A 15,039-nucleotide genomic window follows, 5' to 3' on the forward strand; every position below is an offset into this window, starting at 1 on the left:
ACCCGTCGATTTCCTCCTCTACAAAACCGGGATAATACCACAATACCACTTACTTCCAAAAGTTGGTTTAAAAAATTAAACGAGGAAATATACGTGTTGTGTCTACCAGGGGCACTGCTCGTTAATTCAAAAAATATTCAAGGATTCCTCACTCCTGCAGATGCAAAAAGGTTAATAATCCTCAGTCTTTACCCTCGCCTCGTACGAGGGAACAGAGGGAAAACGGAAACACTTCAGAACCACTTCTTCTAGGAACTAAATTCACTGTCTTCTTACACCACCGGACCCTTAACCATAGGGACAACCAGCAGGCTTCCTCAAGTGCAATTACGCCTCCTCAGCCCTGCGTCCTTGGACTCCGCGCCGAAGGTGCCTACCTCTGCGCCTGCGCCGTGACCTAGCTTTGACGCATGCGCTGAGTGGGACTGGTTGGATTAAAAACCATGGCGTGGGTACCGGCGGAGTTTGCAGTAGAAGAGTTGATGCCCAGGCTGTTGCCAGTGGAGCCCTGCGACTTGACAGAGAGTTTTGATCCCTCCGTACCCCCGAGGACGCCTCAGGAATACCTGAGGCGGGTCCAGTAAGTGACTCGGTCTTGGAAGGGTAGGCTGGTCGTCCGCTCTGCCCCTGGGCACAGCTCTACCCCCCTCACCCCCCGCCTCTGTTTCGCTTCCCAGTCTAACGCGAGGTAGGGTCGAATCAAGATCACTTGATTACTTCTTTATCTGGGCGAGTTTTTATGAACGTAATTCTGTTTACCTATGTCAAGATGTGTACTTTCAGATTTCCTTGCTTTCAATCCAGTTAATTTCGGAAATACCTTGTTTGGTACGTCAATTGCAATTTTGTACTATTATTCAGATTTCGTAAGGAACCGTGGAAATGGACCGCTCCTTTTACGGCCCATGAACAAAGCACAGCCGTAATCACATTTCTTGCATTTATTACTTATTTGTAGGATCGAAGCAGCTCGATGTCCAGATGTTGTGGTAGCTCAGATTGATCCAAAGAAGTTGAAAAGGAAGCAAAGTGTGAATGTTTCTGTGAGTTTTATTACCCAGCAGGGGGTACTTCCATTTTCCCCTCCCCCGCCCAAACAGAAAGATCAATGGTTTTCCTATGGTCTCACAGTATCTCTATGATATATGTAAGATTTCACTAGTCCCTGTAACATTAGACATTAGCTTGTACATTTTCCCCAAAAGGACAGTTGGCATTTACTGCCTCCAGAGAGGTTTTCAGTAACGCTGGCATTCGTGGAGACTCCTCATACTTCAGGTCAGTCCTAAAGGACTCTTTAAATAGGTTACTTACATTATCATTTATTTTTAGGGAACCTTTTTCCACTTGCTTTCATAATTATTCTTAGACTGGTGTTTAACATTATTTAGTGTAGTTTGCATGTTCTGAATTTGACTGGGTTTTGTTTTTTAAGAAAGGAAAAGTATCAAGTATCTTAAATTTTTTCTAGTTACTTGCACACCAGGAACGTTTTTGTTCTTTTATTTAACCAGCACATTTTTTATTAAGCAACTAGGTGGTGCCAGGCACTGGGAATACAACAAAGAATGAGACCGAAAAATCCCCACCTTAGTAGAGTTTACATTCTCCTGAGGAAGACAGTAAACAAGCAAACAAAGTAGTTGTATATTGTGACTATTGATATGAAGAAAATTAGCATGTGTAATGACCAATAAGTAACAAGGTAGAGTTGTTGCAGAAGGTCTCTCTAAGGTCATGCTGTTTAACCTAAGGTCAAAGGAGAGCAGCAGCTTTTAAATTTTGATAGGTCCTTTTCCTTTTATGTTCTAAGTAATTTCTTTGGTGTTTATTATCGGGATATTTTAATTCAGATACTACACTGTTTCATATAATTTCTTCTCAGAAATTTTTAGTTGATGGATGAGAATGTCTTATATACCTAGGTTTTGAAATATACACTTTTATTTCAAGGCAATCTGTCATCAGTTTTGAACTGTTACGCTGTGTTAGAAAGTTAAAGTAGCCTTTGTAAAGTCAAGTGTCTTAGATTATTTGTGTACATTCTTCCTATACCAAAATTCTTTAGTTTGGGATATATCTCTTTTGTTTCAAACTGTTTTGTTTTGTTTTAATTATAGAAAGGTAGGACTAAATTATATCTTCAGGGCCCATATAATTTAGATTTCTTAGATTAGAAATTCCAACTATGAACCATTCCAGATTGCTCTTACTGAAATGACTCTATAGGGATCTTTTCCTAATGTTTAAACTTAGACATAAAAAAGAGAAGGGCCTACTTTTTTGCATCTGCAAGTGTATAGTATCTTTCTTATATAACCTTAATCATTTATAACTCTTCATTTTGATTCTGCTTTTACTTTGTAGAGGCATGAGATTCTAGTTATAACACTAACATTGATTCTTATATTTATGAACTGATCTCCAGCTTTCAGGATGCCAGCCTGCTCCAGAAGGATATTCTCCCACACTTCAGTGGCAGCAACAACAAGTGGCACAGTTTTCATCTGTTCGACACGTAAGTGTACTTTAATTATTTAATCAAATTAAACCCCTTCCACCAGTGAAAGACCATTATATGGTTTCACTCATATGTGGAATATGATACACAGTGCAGAGGATCATAGGGGAAGGGAGGGAAAACTGAATGGCAAGTCATCAGAGAGGGAGACAAACCATGAGAGACTCTTAACTATAAAAAACAAACTGAGGGTTGCTGGAGGGGAGGGGATGGAGGATGGGGTAATTGGATGATGGGCTTTGAGGAGCGCATGATGTGATGAGCATTGGGTGTTATAAGCAGCTGATGAATTATTGAACTCTACATCAGAAACTAATGATGTAATATATATTGGCTAATTGAATTTTAAATTAAAAAAAAAATTAGACCCCTTCTATCTTCCTCCCTCAAGATTTATTTCTGTTCTTAGACTTTAGTTGGAAAAATAAAATTCCTCCTCCTTCTTCTTCTTCTTTTTTTTTTAAGATTTATTTATTTGAGTGAGAGTGCACACCATGCAGGCAGGCATGTGATTCGGGGAAGGAGCAGGCAGAGAGAATCTTTAGGCAGACTCCCCAGTGGGCAATGAGTGTGGAGCCTGAGGAGGGCCTCTGTCTCATGACCCAGGAGATCGTGACCTGAGTCAAAACCAAGAGTTAGTCACTTAACTGACTGAGCCACCCAGGCACCCCAAGATTCATTATTCTGAAGGATAAAATTAAAATATTTATGAACCAGTTACCAGATTATGATCATTAGACATAATACAGTTTGAAACCCACCTTCCAAGTTTCAGGATTGTTAGGATGTTGCACAATTGTTTTCTTTTCAGGTATCCATTCTCTGAAGATCACTTGCCTAACTTTTCTTTCTTTAGAGTGTGATCAGACATAGGAGTCACTGGAAATCACAACAGTTAGACAGTAATGTGACCATGGTACGTAAGTTTCTTTGTCTAAGTGTACAGTGTGTACCTATTTGAAATAGTCCATATTTACTGCCATACTTTAAAGATTCACTTACTTGTTCTTTTTCATTGACCGTTAGTAGAAATAATTCTGTTGCATTAGTAGCTGTAAAAGTAGTATATAATTGGGGCATCTGCGTGGCTCAGTGTGTTAAGCCTCTGCCTTCAGCTCGGGTCATGATCCCAGGGTCCTGGGATCAAGCCCCGCATTGGGCTCTCTGCTCCGCGGGGAGCCTGCTTCCTCCTCTCTTCTCTGCCTGCCTCTCTGCCCACTTGTGATCTCTTGTCTGTCAAATAAATAAATACAAATCTTTAAAAATTAAAGAAAAAAGTATATAATCAGTAATGCAAGTTGTTATTTTTATAACAGTTTTAATCCATAGAATCTTGAGAGACTTTGAATAGGTTCAGCCTCTACAATTTTTTTTTTTAAGATTATTTATTTATTTATTTATTTGACAGACAGAGATCACAAATAGGCAGAGAGGTGGGGGTGGGGGGAGAAGCAGGCTCCCTGCTGAGCACAGAGCCTGATGCAGGGCTCGATCCTAGGACCCCCAGATCATGACCTGACCCAAAGGCAGAGGCTCAACCCACTGAGCCACCCTGGCACCCCAAGCCTCTACAAATTGTTTTTTTTTTTTAAGATTTTATTTATTTATTTGACAGACAGAGATCACAAGTAGCCAGAGAGGCAGGCAGAGAGAGAGGAAGGGAAGCAGGCCTCCTGCCGAGCAGAGAGCCCGATGCAGGACTCGATCCTAGGACCCTGAGATCATGCATGACCCGAGCTGAAGGCAGTGGCTTAACCCACTGAGCCACCCAGGCACCCGCCTCTACAAATTTTTAAGGGTCTTCTAGACCTTGATCTTTTAGAAAATAAATGTATTTTCAGTATTTACAAAAAGATTGAATAAAGGCTTATTGGATTTTCCTAGTAAGGTAATGGTGCCAATAGCAGTGACATTTTAGTAAAGCCTGTTGCGCATATTAGAAAGTAGTATTTTCTGTGCTTTATCAGTTTAGATATAATTTTCAACTTCAGGAGGTATGTTATATCTGGACTACTGTATAAAAAAGGGAGGTGGAGAAGAGATGGATACATTGTTCCAGGACAAGACTTCTAACTTTTTTAGGGAGTCTGGTATTCTTAGAATCACATAAAAGCTATTTATATTCAGAAGAAAAAAATAGTGTGTAACCAAGGTTTTGCTCCCACTTTCACATAGTTCATAGATTTCAGATCTTAGAAGCTTCCTCTAGGCAGTTCTTCCTAATATCTTTTACATGGTAACACCTTTGGATAAATGGAGGAGGCTGCTTGCATAGCCCTCGACTGGAGCTGAAAGCTGAGAAATTCAGTATATGGACTCTGCTTGCTTCTAAATGCTAGTTGAAAGCTCTGCTCTAGGAAAAGTGTGAAACAAACTAACATCACTTGCCTAAGATAATTTAACTCATAAAAGGTATAGCTGAGCTTCAAACCAAAGTTTGGCTGTAAAGCTTTTCTCTGTGCTTTGAGGCCTCCTGGGAAAAGGTAGTAGAGGGAGAGGGGGTAGGTGAGTAGACATATTTTTTTCTTGCTTAGTATAAGGACTTTTGGGTAGATTCTTACTAGTTCAAAAAGAAGCTGCATCAGTAACTTGACAATACAATTTTGTCAAAAATGTAAATGACTGAACATGATTGAATAAATCGTGATCCATCAAAACAGTGAAATAGTAATAGCATGTTCATCATGGCAAAAATAAATGTTATGTAAATAATAAAATGAATTTTTTAAGTAGAGCACTCTAATAGTTTATTTAAAGCAACAAGGTAAATACAAACATTATTTACTGATTTAGTCAGTCATTTATTAAGTACCTATTTTTAGTAATCAGGGTATTCAGTGTTACCTGAAATAGAAATGGTCTCTGACCTAATGGAGTAAAGGAAAGGGCAGATACAGTGTTCCAGTACAATAGGTTTTAGTCTTTCAGGGGTCTCATGTTTGTCCTGAGAATCTAATGAAAGCTATTTATCCTCAGGGGGGGAGACTACACCTGTACAGTACAAATAAAATTTTTTGTCAGTACTTCTCCCCCCTGGACCTGCATTTGGTAGTGTAGAATAAATCTATTCTTTCTTTGGTTGGACTGTGCTTTCAAGTGTGTGAAGCATATAATTTTGTCTCCTTTCCTGGTATAAACATCCTTCATTCTTGTAAGTGTTTTTAGTGCATTTTTTCCCATACTAGTTTCCATCTTTATCATTCTCTTGAACAAACCCTTGTTTGTCAGTATCCATTAAAGTGTGATCCAAACTAAACACATCCCACATGATGTGTAACACTTGGGCACTGTATTAATTTGCTAGGGCTGCCATAATAAAACACCACAGACTGGGTGTTTTAGCAAACAGTAATTTATTTTCTCACAGTTCTCTAGGCTACAAGTCTAAGATGAAGGTATTAACATGTTTTGTTCCTCCTGAAGTCTCTTTGGCTTGCAGGTGGCCATGTGGCTGTGTCCTCACATGGTCTTTCCTATATGCACAGGCATCCTTAGTGACTCTTGTTATGTCTACATTTCCTTTTTTCTTTTTTTTAAAGATTTATTTTATTTTAAAGATTTTATTTATTTATTTGTCAGAGAGAGAGAGAGCGAGCACAGGCAGACAGAGTGGAAGGCAGAGACAGAGAGAGAAGCAGGCTCCCTGCTGAGCAAGGAGCCTGATGCAGGACTCAATTCCAGGATGCTGGGATTATGACCTGAGCTGAAGGCAGTGGCTTAACCGACTGACCACCCAGGCGTCCCGGATTTATTTATTCTAGAAAGAGTGTGTGTACATGTGTTGGGGGACAGTGGGGAGGGGCAAAGTGAGAAGGAGAAAGAGTCTCAAGCCAACTCTGCACTCTGAGCATGGAGCCCAAGGAGGGGCCTGGGATCACCACCGGCACATAAACCAAGAGTTGGACACTTAACTGACTGTACCACTCAGGCACCCCTAAATTTCCTCTTCTTAGAAGGACATTGGTCAGATGATGAAAGCCCACCCTAAAAGCCTGATTTTATCATAATCCATTATAAAGGCCTTGTCCAAATATAGTCACATTCTAAGATACTGGAGGGTAGGGCTTCAACATACAAATTTTGGGGGGACAAATTCAACCCATAATAGGCACCATATCTTTCTGTTGAAGTGGTAGGAATATAAAAGACTTCACTTTTTTTTTAACTATTCAGTTAAAAATGAAACAACATAGAAATAAGATAATTTTTTTTTTCTTTTAGCCAAAATCTGAAGATGAAGAAGGCTGGAAAAAATTTTGTCTGGGTGAAAGGTTATGTGCTGAAGGGGCTGTTGGACCAGCTACCAGTGAAGGTCCTGGAATTGATTATGTGCAAGTAAGTGATCTGTGGATAAATCAAAGGAGTTCTACTTTTGGTGTATGATTTGATACAAAGATTCTGAAACTACAACCTAGGCCAAATCTAGTTTGCAGGCTGTTTTTGTATAGCATATGAGCCAGGAGTGTTTTTAAAATAATACTAAGTTACTGAGTGTATGGCCTGCAAAGCCTAAAATACCCTCTGGCTCTTTACAGAAAATGTTTGCCAACCTATGACCTAGCTAATTGGCTCTCTTATTTAAAAATGTGCAGCCCAGTTTCTGAAACAATGTACTGTGACCTACCTTTCTTTCTTTCTTTTTTTTTTTTTTTAAGATTTTATTTATTTATTTGACAGAGATCACAAGTAGGCAGAGAGACAGGCAGAGAGAGAGGAGGAAGCAGGCTCCCCGCTGAGCAGAGAGCCGGATGCAGGGCTTGATCCCGGGATGCTGGGATCATGACCTGAGCCGAAGGCAGAGACTTTAACCCACTGAGCCACCCAGGCGCCCCTCTTTCTTTCTTTTTTTAAGATTTTATTTATTTATTTGACACAGAGAGAAAAAGAACAAGCAGGGGGAGTGGCAGGGAGAGGGAGAAGCAGGCTCACACAGAGCAGGAAGCCCGACATGAGACTCCATCCCAGGACTCTGGGATCGTGACCTGAGATGATTGCAGATGCTTAACAAACTGAGCCACCCAGGCACCCCGTACTATGACTTTTCTTAGGTGGGCTTTGTATCTCTTAAGTTTTAGCTATGTGATAACTTCCTGAGATAGGATTCAGGGTTTTTTTTTAATGATTGAGCATGGGTTATGAGTTTTGCATAGTCCAGGAAACAAAGGAAAACATGACACAGGGGCTTAAAAATGCTTAATAGATTTCATATTCTGGAGATGAACTTTTGAAGGTATTCTTACATTTCCCATGGCTTTATTCTAATCATAAATCATACGCCAACTGCTTCTTGGCCCCACAGTTTGTGTGTTTATCTCATTTAAAAGTAGCTGATCCAAAAAATGTAAAAGCTCTAAAAATTTGGGCCCCTGGGTGGCTCAGTAAGTTGAGCATTCAAGTCTTGATTTCACCTCACATCTTGATCTCAGGGTTATGAGTGAAAGCCCCACACTGGGCTCCATGCTGGGTATGGAACCTACTTTAAAAAAACAAACCAAAAACCATCAAAAATCATTGAAAGACCAACAACTAATTAAAACAGAAAAGGCAGGGGCACCTGGGTGGCTCAGTCATTAAACGTCTGCCTTCGGCTCAGGTCATAATCCCAGGGTCCTGGGATCAAGCCCTGCATCGGGCTCCCTTATCTGTTGGGAAGCCTGCTTCTCCCTCTCCGACTTACCCTGCTTGTGTTCCCTCTCTCACTATCTCTTTATCAAATAAATAAATCTTAAAAAAAAAAAAAGAAACAAAAAACAAAGAAAATGCAAAGGCTATAAATAGCTCACAGAAAGAAAAATATAAATTGCTCTTAGATGAGAAGATGCCATATTCACTCACCATAGAAATATAACTTGTAACTCCACTGAGCTGCTGTTTTTCAGATAACATTGGCAAAGGAAATTTGATAGCTCTTTTAACAAGGGCGGGGAAAATAGGTACTTTTATACATGGTGGTGGGGTGTACATAGATTCGGGTCTGTAAACAAACTAATTTGGCCCTGTTTCTTACACAATCTGTTGTGTTTTTTTGGATAATGCCCTAATGGACGTTATATTTCAAAATGTATTCTAATTGGACAAAAAATTACAACTCACTTAGCTTGTTATTACAAAATATATGAAAGTAAAATACAGCATGTGGAAGAACCATTTAAGGAGGCAGAGTTAATGCACAGTCTCCTTTTAAGATTTTTTTAAATTTATTTATTTGACAGAGATGCAGCGAGAGAGGCAGCAGAACCAGGGAGAGTGGTAGAGGAAGAAGCAGGCTTCCTGCCAAGCAGGGAGCCCAATGTGGGGCTCAATCCCAGGACCCTAGGATCATGACCTGAGCCGAACGCTTGACAACTGAGCCACCCAGGTGCCCCTCAAAATACTTTTTTAATTGAATCAGCTTAGGTTTGAAAAAAATTATTCTGAGTGCCCTTTATTCTTGAAAATGTTCGCTTTAGCTGCAGATTTTGAAAACGTGTGTGCAGCATATTAATATAGTATCAATAGTATCATAGTATTAGTTTAGGAAATTTCATATTTTAATTACATCATTTTTAAATTTATATATTCAAATTGCAAAATATTTTTTGAGGCATTTCCAATGTAATAGTTGATAGAATGTTTTATTATAATGGGTAATGAAGGAATTTCCTGTTAGTCATTCTTTGTTTTTAAAAATTGTGATAAGAAACTCACGAGTTTGGGGGCACCTGGGTGGCTCAGTGGGTTAAAGCCTCTGCCTTCAGCTCGGGTCGTGATCCCAGGGTCCTGGGATTGAGCCCTGCATCACGCTCTCTGCTCAGCTGGGAGCCTGCTTCCTTCTCTCTCTCTCTGCCTGCCTGTCTGCCTACTTGTGACCTCTGTCAAATAAATAAATAAAATCTTTAAAAAAAAAAAAAAAAAAACTCACGAGTTTGAAAATAATGAAGCACCCTTTATAATACCATTTAGTAAATTTCATTCTCATTTTTCTTTCAGATTGGTTTTCCTCCCTTGCTAAGTATTGTTAGCAGAATGAATCAGGTAAAATCCATTCAATAATACTGATGAATGTATTTGTTGTTTTCAATGTGTATGAGAGTATATAAACACATTCATTAAATGCTTACAGTACATAAGGTCCTGTCCTAACCTCATTAACAGTTGTTATTTAATTCCCAGTACAACTCATATTGAGAATTATTATTAATATCCAGTTTTTATAGATAAGGAAACAATTGAAAGTTAAATGATTTGCAGGTGGTTTCAGCAAGTTCTAATGGCACACTGGGATTTAACCCCAGTTTGACCTAATTCCAGAGCTAATGCTACATCATGTTGTTCAACTCTTCAATTGTGTATATTTCAGTTTTAAGTCTTAGATTCTGGGGTTTGAAGTAAAACTGAGGTTAGATTGTTACTTCTAGTTCCAGATGTCCTATATATCCCATTAGGAATGAAATAGATAATTTCTTGGAGCAAAAGCTTCTCACTCTTTTAGGATGAAGAACTCTGTTATCCATTTAAATAGCAGATGAGAAATTTGATTATTTTGCCTTCACATAGCTTTGGGTGCCCTTGAAAGATAAATTTTTTTAAGTGTCGTGCTCTATTGTAAATCCTTTACTGGCTAATAGTCTCACTTGATCATTTGCTTTAAAATACTGTATCATACTAAATTCAATGAGTGACTTTCGTTAAGTGTCCAATTATGCTTGAAGAAGCAAGAGAATATTTTCAACAGTTTGATAAATTCTGTCTATATAGCTTTAAAACCATCTTTCTCTAGCTAACTTTCTCCTTATATTTTTACTTTGACTTAATGAAAATAACTTGAAGGTATTTATGCAAAGATTTTTTTTTAAGAGCCAGGGGAATTTTTCAGGTATTTTTAAACTAAGTTAGTGGTTACAGACTAAATCCTTGGGTTTAAACCAAGGTATTGATACTTGAAAGTACTTAAAAATATTTGTCTAAAAAGCTTCTTCCCTCTGAGTGATCCACCTAACCAAATTACTAAATACAGTCAATTTCTCTGGAAGTCTAAAGCATGGGACTATTTTTAATATCAGAGTTTCTTTTTAACTAAACTTAATGAAACCCATGTTGAACTTGCCTTTGTTTTATTACTAATACATTTCTTCCACCTTCCCTTTCCCCTTTTTTTAGGCTACAGTAACTAGCGTATTAGAATATCTGAGTAATTGGTTTGGAGAAAGAGACTTCACTCCAGAACTGGTAGTATTGCATCTTTTTATTTTTATAATGCAGACAAAATTGTGTATACTTGTTTTATATATGAGATAGGACTCTAAGGATATTTATGGATATGTGTGTATTATACTTGTACATAAACTATGTGTACAATGCAAACTATGCTTGCTTGCAGTGAAATAAGGAGCTTAGAGTAGAATGCAAATCAATATTATATTTTATTGAGAAAGATTTACCTTGGAAAAAGTCAGCTAAAGAGTTTATTTATGGGGCGCCTGGGTGGCTCAGTGGGTTAAAGCCTCTGCCTTCAGCTCAGGTCATGATCTCAGGGTCCTGGGATCGAGCCCCGCATTGGGCTCTCTGCTCAGCAGGGAGCCTGCTTTCTTTCCTCTCTCTCTGCCTGTCTCTCTGCCTACTTGTGATCTCTGTCTGTCAAATAAATAAATAAAATCTTTAAAAAAAAAAAAAAGTTTATTTATATCTTGGGAGAAGCAACTTGTCTCACTGCAGTCCAGTAACAAATAGATCACTGACTGACATCCAGTTTGGACATCCCATTATAAGTAGTGCTGGCTTAAATAAATTTGAAATGCATTTTTTTTGTGTGTGTGTTCTGTGTAAATGTGTTGTTTTTGTATGTTTGTTTTTTAAGTAGGCTCCTTGCCCAATGTGGAGCCCAGCGTGGGGCCTGAACTCATGACCCTGAGATCAGTCAAGGCCTGAGCTGAAATCAAGAGTCAGATGCTCAACCTCTACTGAGCCACCCAGGTGCCCAGAAACAGTGACTTTAAACATTAATTTTTTTCCCCTTAAGTGCACGTTATATAGTAGAGATTTAAAAGAATAAAATATAAAAATGAAAATCTAGTGAATTTCACATAAGAATATGATACTTAAGAGACTTCCCAAGCTACCGAGATGAATGGCAGGCTTAAAAATTTGTACATTATATTGCAATATTGGTTTATCTGTTTTTCCCAGCAGACTATAAGTTTCTGCAGGGCAAAGATTATATCTTATCCTTTGACAGGGAGCTTTGGAGCCTCAGGTATGCTCTTTTGCAAATATCCTTAACTATAAAAAAATATATGTTTCTAAAAATTAGATTTAACTTCAAAGGATAATACAATTTCTTATTAGGATATTAAGCAGTTAATTCATTTATATAATGCCCACCAAACTGACTTATTTGACCCAAACTGAAGATGAAAATGAGCTGTGAATATAAAACTATAAAGTAGAGGGGCAGTGCAGTGTAGTTAAGAGTATAGAGGATTGCTGGGGTGTCACCTTGAGCAGGTACTGAATCCTTATATGCGCCAGTCTCCTTATCTGTAAAATGCAAATAACAGCTCATAGGTTATTGGAGGATTCAAGGAGTTACTATATACAAAGTTCTTAGTGTTAATGCCTGACACACAGTGCTTACTATTTTGTTGGTATTTGATATTCTTTTGTGAGTTGGATTTTAAGACCATGGTTAAACATCCAACTCTTAAGCTCGGCCCAGGTCTTGATCTCAGGGTTGTCATTTCAAGTACCATGCCCAGCCTACTTAAAAAATAAATAAATAGAGATAAAATCACTGTTTCTGATTCAGTGGCCACACATATGTAATATGTTATTTTACATATGTAATATGTTATTCTGGGTTTTTTAGCTCCCGATTTCATATATATAGTTCTGTATGATAATGTAACTCATATAATTTCCATTGTCTTAATGTCTCATGGTTTACTTGGTTCTCTCATTATTGATCTTCTGGGTTCTTTCTTGTATTTTATAATCATGACTAAATTACAAACATTTATACTAATTTAATTTAATTAACATTTTCTCAGGATATTGCTAGAGTAGAATTATTGAATCAGGGTTTTATAACCTTTTGTTACATTTTGCTACATTGCTTTGCAAAAGGAATGAATCAGTTAATAGTGCCATCAGCAAAGGTTTCTTCTTTTTCTCTGGAGCTCCGCTTTAAGTTGAACCATGTACATTTGCCATTTTTGTAGGTTAAAAACATTTGATTATCAGTAATTCCATATGTTCAATCTAATGATTATAATCATTTTATAATTTGCTTGTTTTCAAATTTAGTGAGCTTACAGTAATACTTCAAAGTAAATGTAATTTGTATTCCTTGAATGTCAGTGAAAGTGAATATTTTCCCCATCATAGGTATATTAGGCATACCTTCAAGAGATAACTTTGTATATATTCATATTACTTGTTCATTGGAATCTGGATGTTCAACTCTAAATTCTACATCCATTCTTTCTCTCTGATAGTGACCTTTTAGCAGTATTACCTGACCTGTTTTCCTTCTCTTCCTTAAATCTTTATTTTATTAACTTTGTTGTAAGATTTTTTTGGAAAATTTTTTTTAAACTTCTGAAGATTTCCCAAGGTAATAAGGTGATAAGTTTGGCGTTTCCTATTTATTAGTGAGAGCATATTACCAAAAAGTAGCTATATTTGTCAGAGGAACTGACAGCTGATGTACTAAATCTTAACCTAATGAACCCTTTGCTTCTAACCTTGAGTCGATATGACTCTTAAATCAACGGTATTCAGTTCTTCTATCCAATTAACCATATTATCAGAACTTTCCTATTAAGAATATCAGTGTATAAAGACCTATATTACAAAGTTTGCTTATCATAAACTAGCAGAAGAAAAAAGACATTTTTTTTTAAATGTCTTTACTTGGGATTACTTTAATTTCTTCTTGAAAAATAAATACAGCCTTATTTTTCATCCAAATGTGAAGGTATTAAAGAATACGTTCAGCTATTTTGTTTTGGGTTTTGTTTTTACATTTTAGTATTGCCACAGTGTGTTCACTGACTTTGAGAAAAGGTGCCTCTAAATATAAATACATCTTAGACAATCAGTAGAGGTTTAAGAGCCATTTGAATACCTGAATGCCAGTTATATGGTAAATGTAGCCCTGAGAATTCGAGCCAAGTTTAAATGTATAATAGTTTTTTTGATGTAGAAGAGGATGCCAGTTATTATTTATAAAAGAAACTTGGATGTGAATCTTTTGTTTAAGAAAAAGTCTTATTGATTTGGGGTAGCTTGAGGAGCTAATTTAGTTTGTTGCATGAATTGCTATGTAAACATTGTTTAATATTCTTTAGGTTTCTCAGAGTGATTTGTTCCTCAGAATAAATTCAGTCATATACACTGCTGGTGGAAATAGAATTTGATATAATTTTTCTGGGGTACAATTTACTGATTATATCTCAGAAACATTTATGAACACATATACCCTTTGATACTACCATTTTATTTCTAGGAATGTAGCCCAAAAAACCAGAGATGCTCTAAAATTTATGTTCAAGGATATTTATCACACTATTTTTTAGATAACAGCAGCAAATTAAACCTGAGTGCTCAACAATAGGAAATTGGTTAATTATGGTGCATTCAAAATGGAACATTCATTCCATAAAGATTTTAATTTAAGCTCCTGTTGTGTTCCAACTCTAGACTTGGTCCTAGGGGTATAATATCTATCATTATACTCTCAAAGAGTTTGGGAAAAGAAAGAATAAACCAGCAGTGACAGGAAAGTGTTTGGTTAAGGAGTATTTATATAAGTGTTATGTTGAGATGTTATTAATCCCATTTAACAACATGGGAGATACTTAACTATGTATTGCAAGTAAAGAAGAGGGCTACACAAGGTTACTACCACATTATTAATATTACTGCATTAATGGAACTTTATTTTTTTATAAGTTGTACATAATAAATATGCTAAAGATAAAAATTAGCACTTTTTTAAATTAGAAATTTTATCTGGATGGGGTTGTGTTTGTGTTTTTTACTTTGTGCTCTTTGTATTCTTCAGTTTTTCTGAATTGAATATTTTTTCCTTTTGTAATTAAAAAAAAGAGAGAGAACATTTCAAAAGAGGATGGGGATGGAGTACCTGGGGGGCTCAGTTGGTTAAGTGTCTGACTCTTGATCTCAGCTCAGGTCTTAATTTCAGGATCGTGAGTTCAAGCCCTCCATTGCACTCCATGCTAAGCATGGAGCCTACTTTAAAAATAAGTAAATATATAAAAAGAGTGGGGATAGATTGTTTGCCATGGTACTTAACAGAAGTATCAAAACATTTTTTATAATTTGTTTAAGATTTATTTTTTTAATTTTTTTTTTTTTTAAGATTTTATTTATTTATTTGACAGAGAGAAATCACAAGTAGACGGAGAGGCAGGCAGAGAGAGAGGAAGGGAAGCAGGCTCCCTGCTGAGCAGAGAGCCCGATGCGGGACTCGATCCCAGGACCCTGAGATCATGACCTTCGGCTCAGGTCATGATCTC

The 15,039-nt window shown here is 37.1% G+C and overlaps 1 protein-coding gene across 2 annotated transcripts in view; it reads left to right on the forward strand.

Annotated features, from left to right (window-relative positions):
* The first annotated feature begins 394 nt into the window (after nucleotides 1-394).
* GEMIN2 (gem nuclear organelle associated protein 2) overlaps nucleotides 395-15,039 on the forward strand; it is a 25,266-nt gene continuing 10,621 nt past the window's right edge. The window contains exons 1-7 of one of the 2 annotated variants that reach the window (XM_059373112.1): nucleotides 395-580; nucleotides 959-1,043; nucleotides 2,429-2,518; nucleotides 3,378-3,437; nucleotides 6,743-6,856; nucleotides 9,491-9,535; nucleotides 10,661-10,729. In XM_059373112.1, the coding sequence (XP_059229095.1) occupies nucleotides 444-580; nucleotides 959-1,043; nucleotides 2,429-2,518; nucleotides 3,378-3,437; nucleotides 6,743-6,856; nucleotides 9,491-9,535; nucleotides 10,661-10,729 (600 nt within the window). In that variant the 5' untranslated portion in view covers nucleotides 395-443. The remainder of the gene's footprint in view (nucleotides 581-958; nucleotides 1,044-2,428; nucleotides 2,519-3,377; nucleotides 3,438-6,742; nucleotides 6,857-9,490; nucleotides 9,536-10,660; nucleotides 10,730-15,039) is intronic. The other variant, XM_059373113.1, reaches the window with a different exon arrangement.

This window comes from Mustela nigripes, chromosome 13 (genome assembly GCF_022355385.1).
Source record: "Mustela nigripes isolate SB6536 chromosome 13, MUSNIG.SB6536, whole genome shotgun sequence".
Classification (NCBI taxonomy): Eukaryota; Metazoa; Chordata; class Mammalia; order Carnivora; family Mustelidae; genus Mustela; species Mustela nigripes.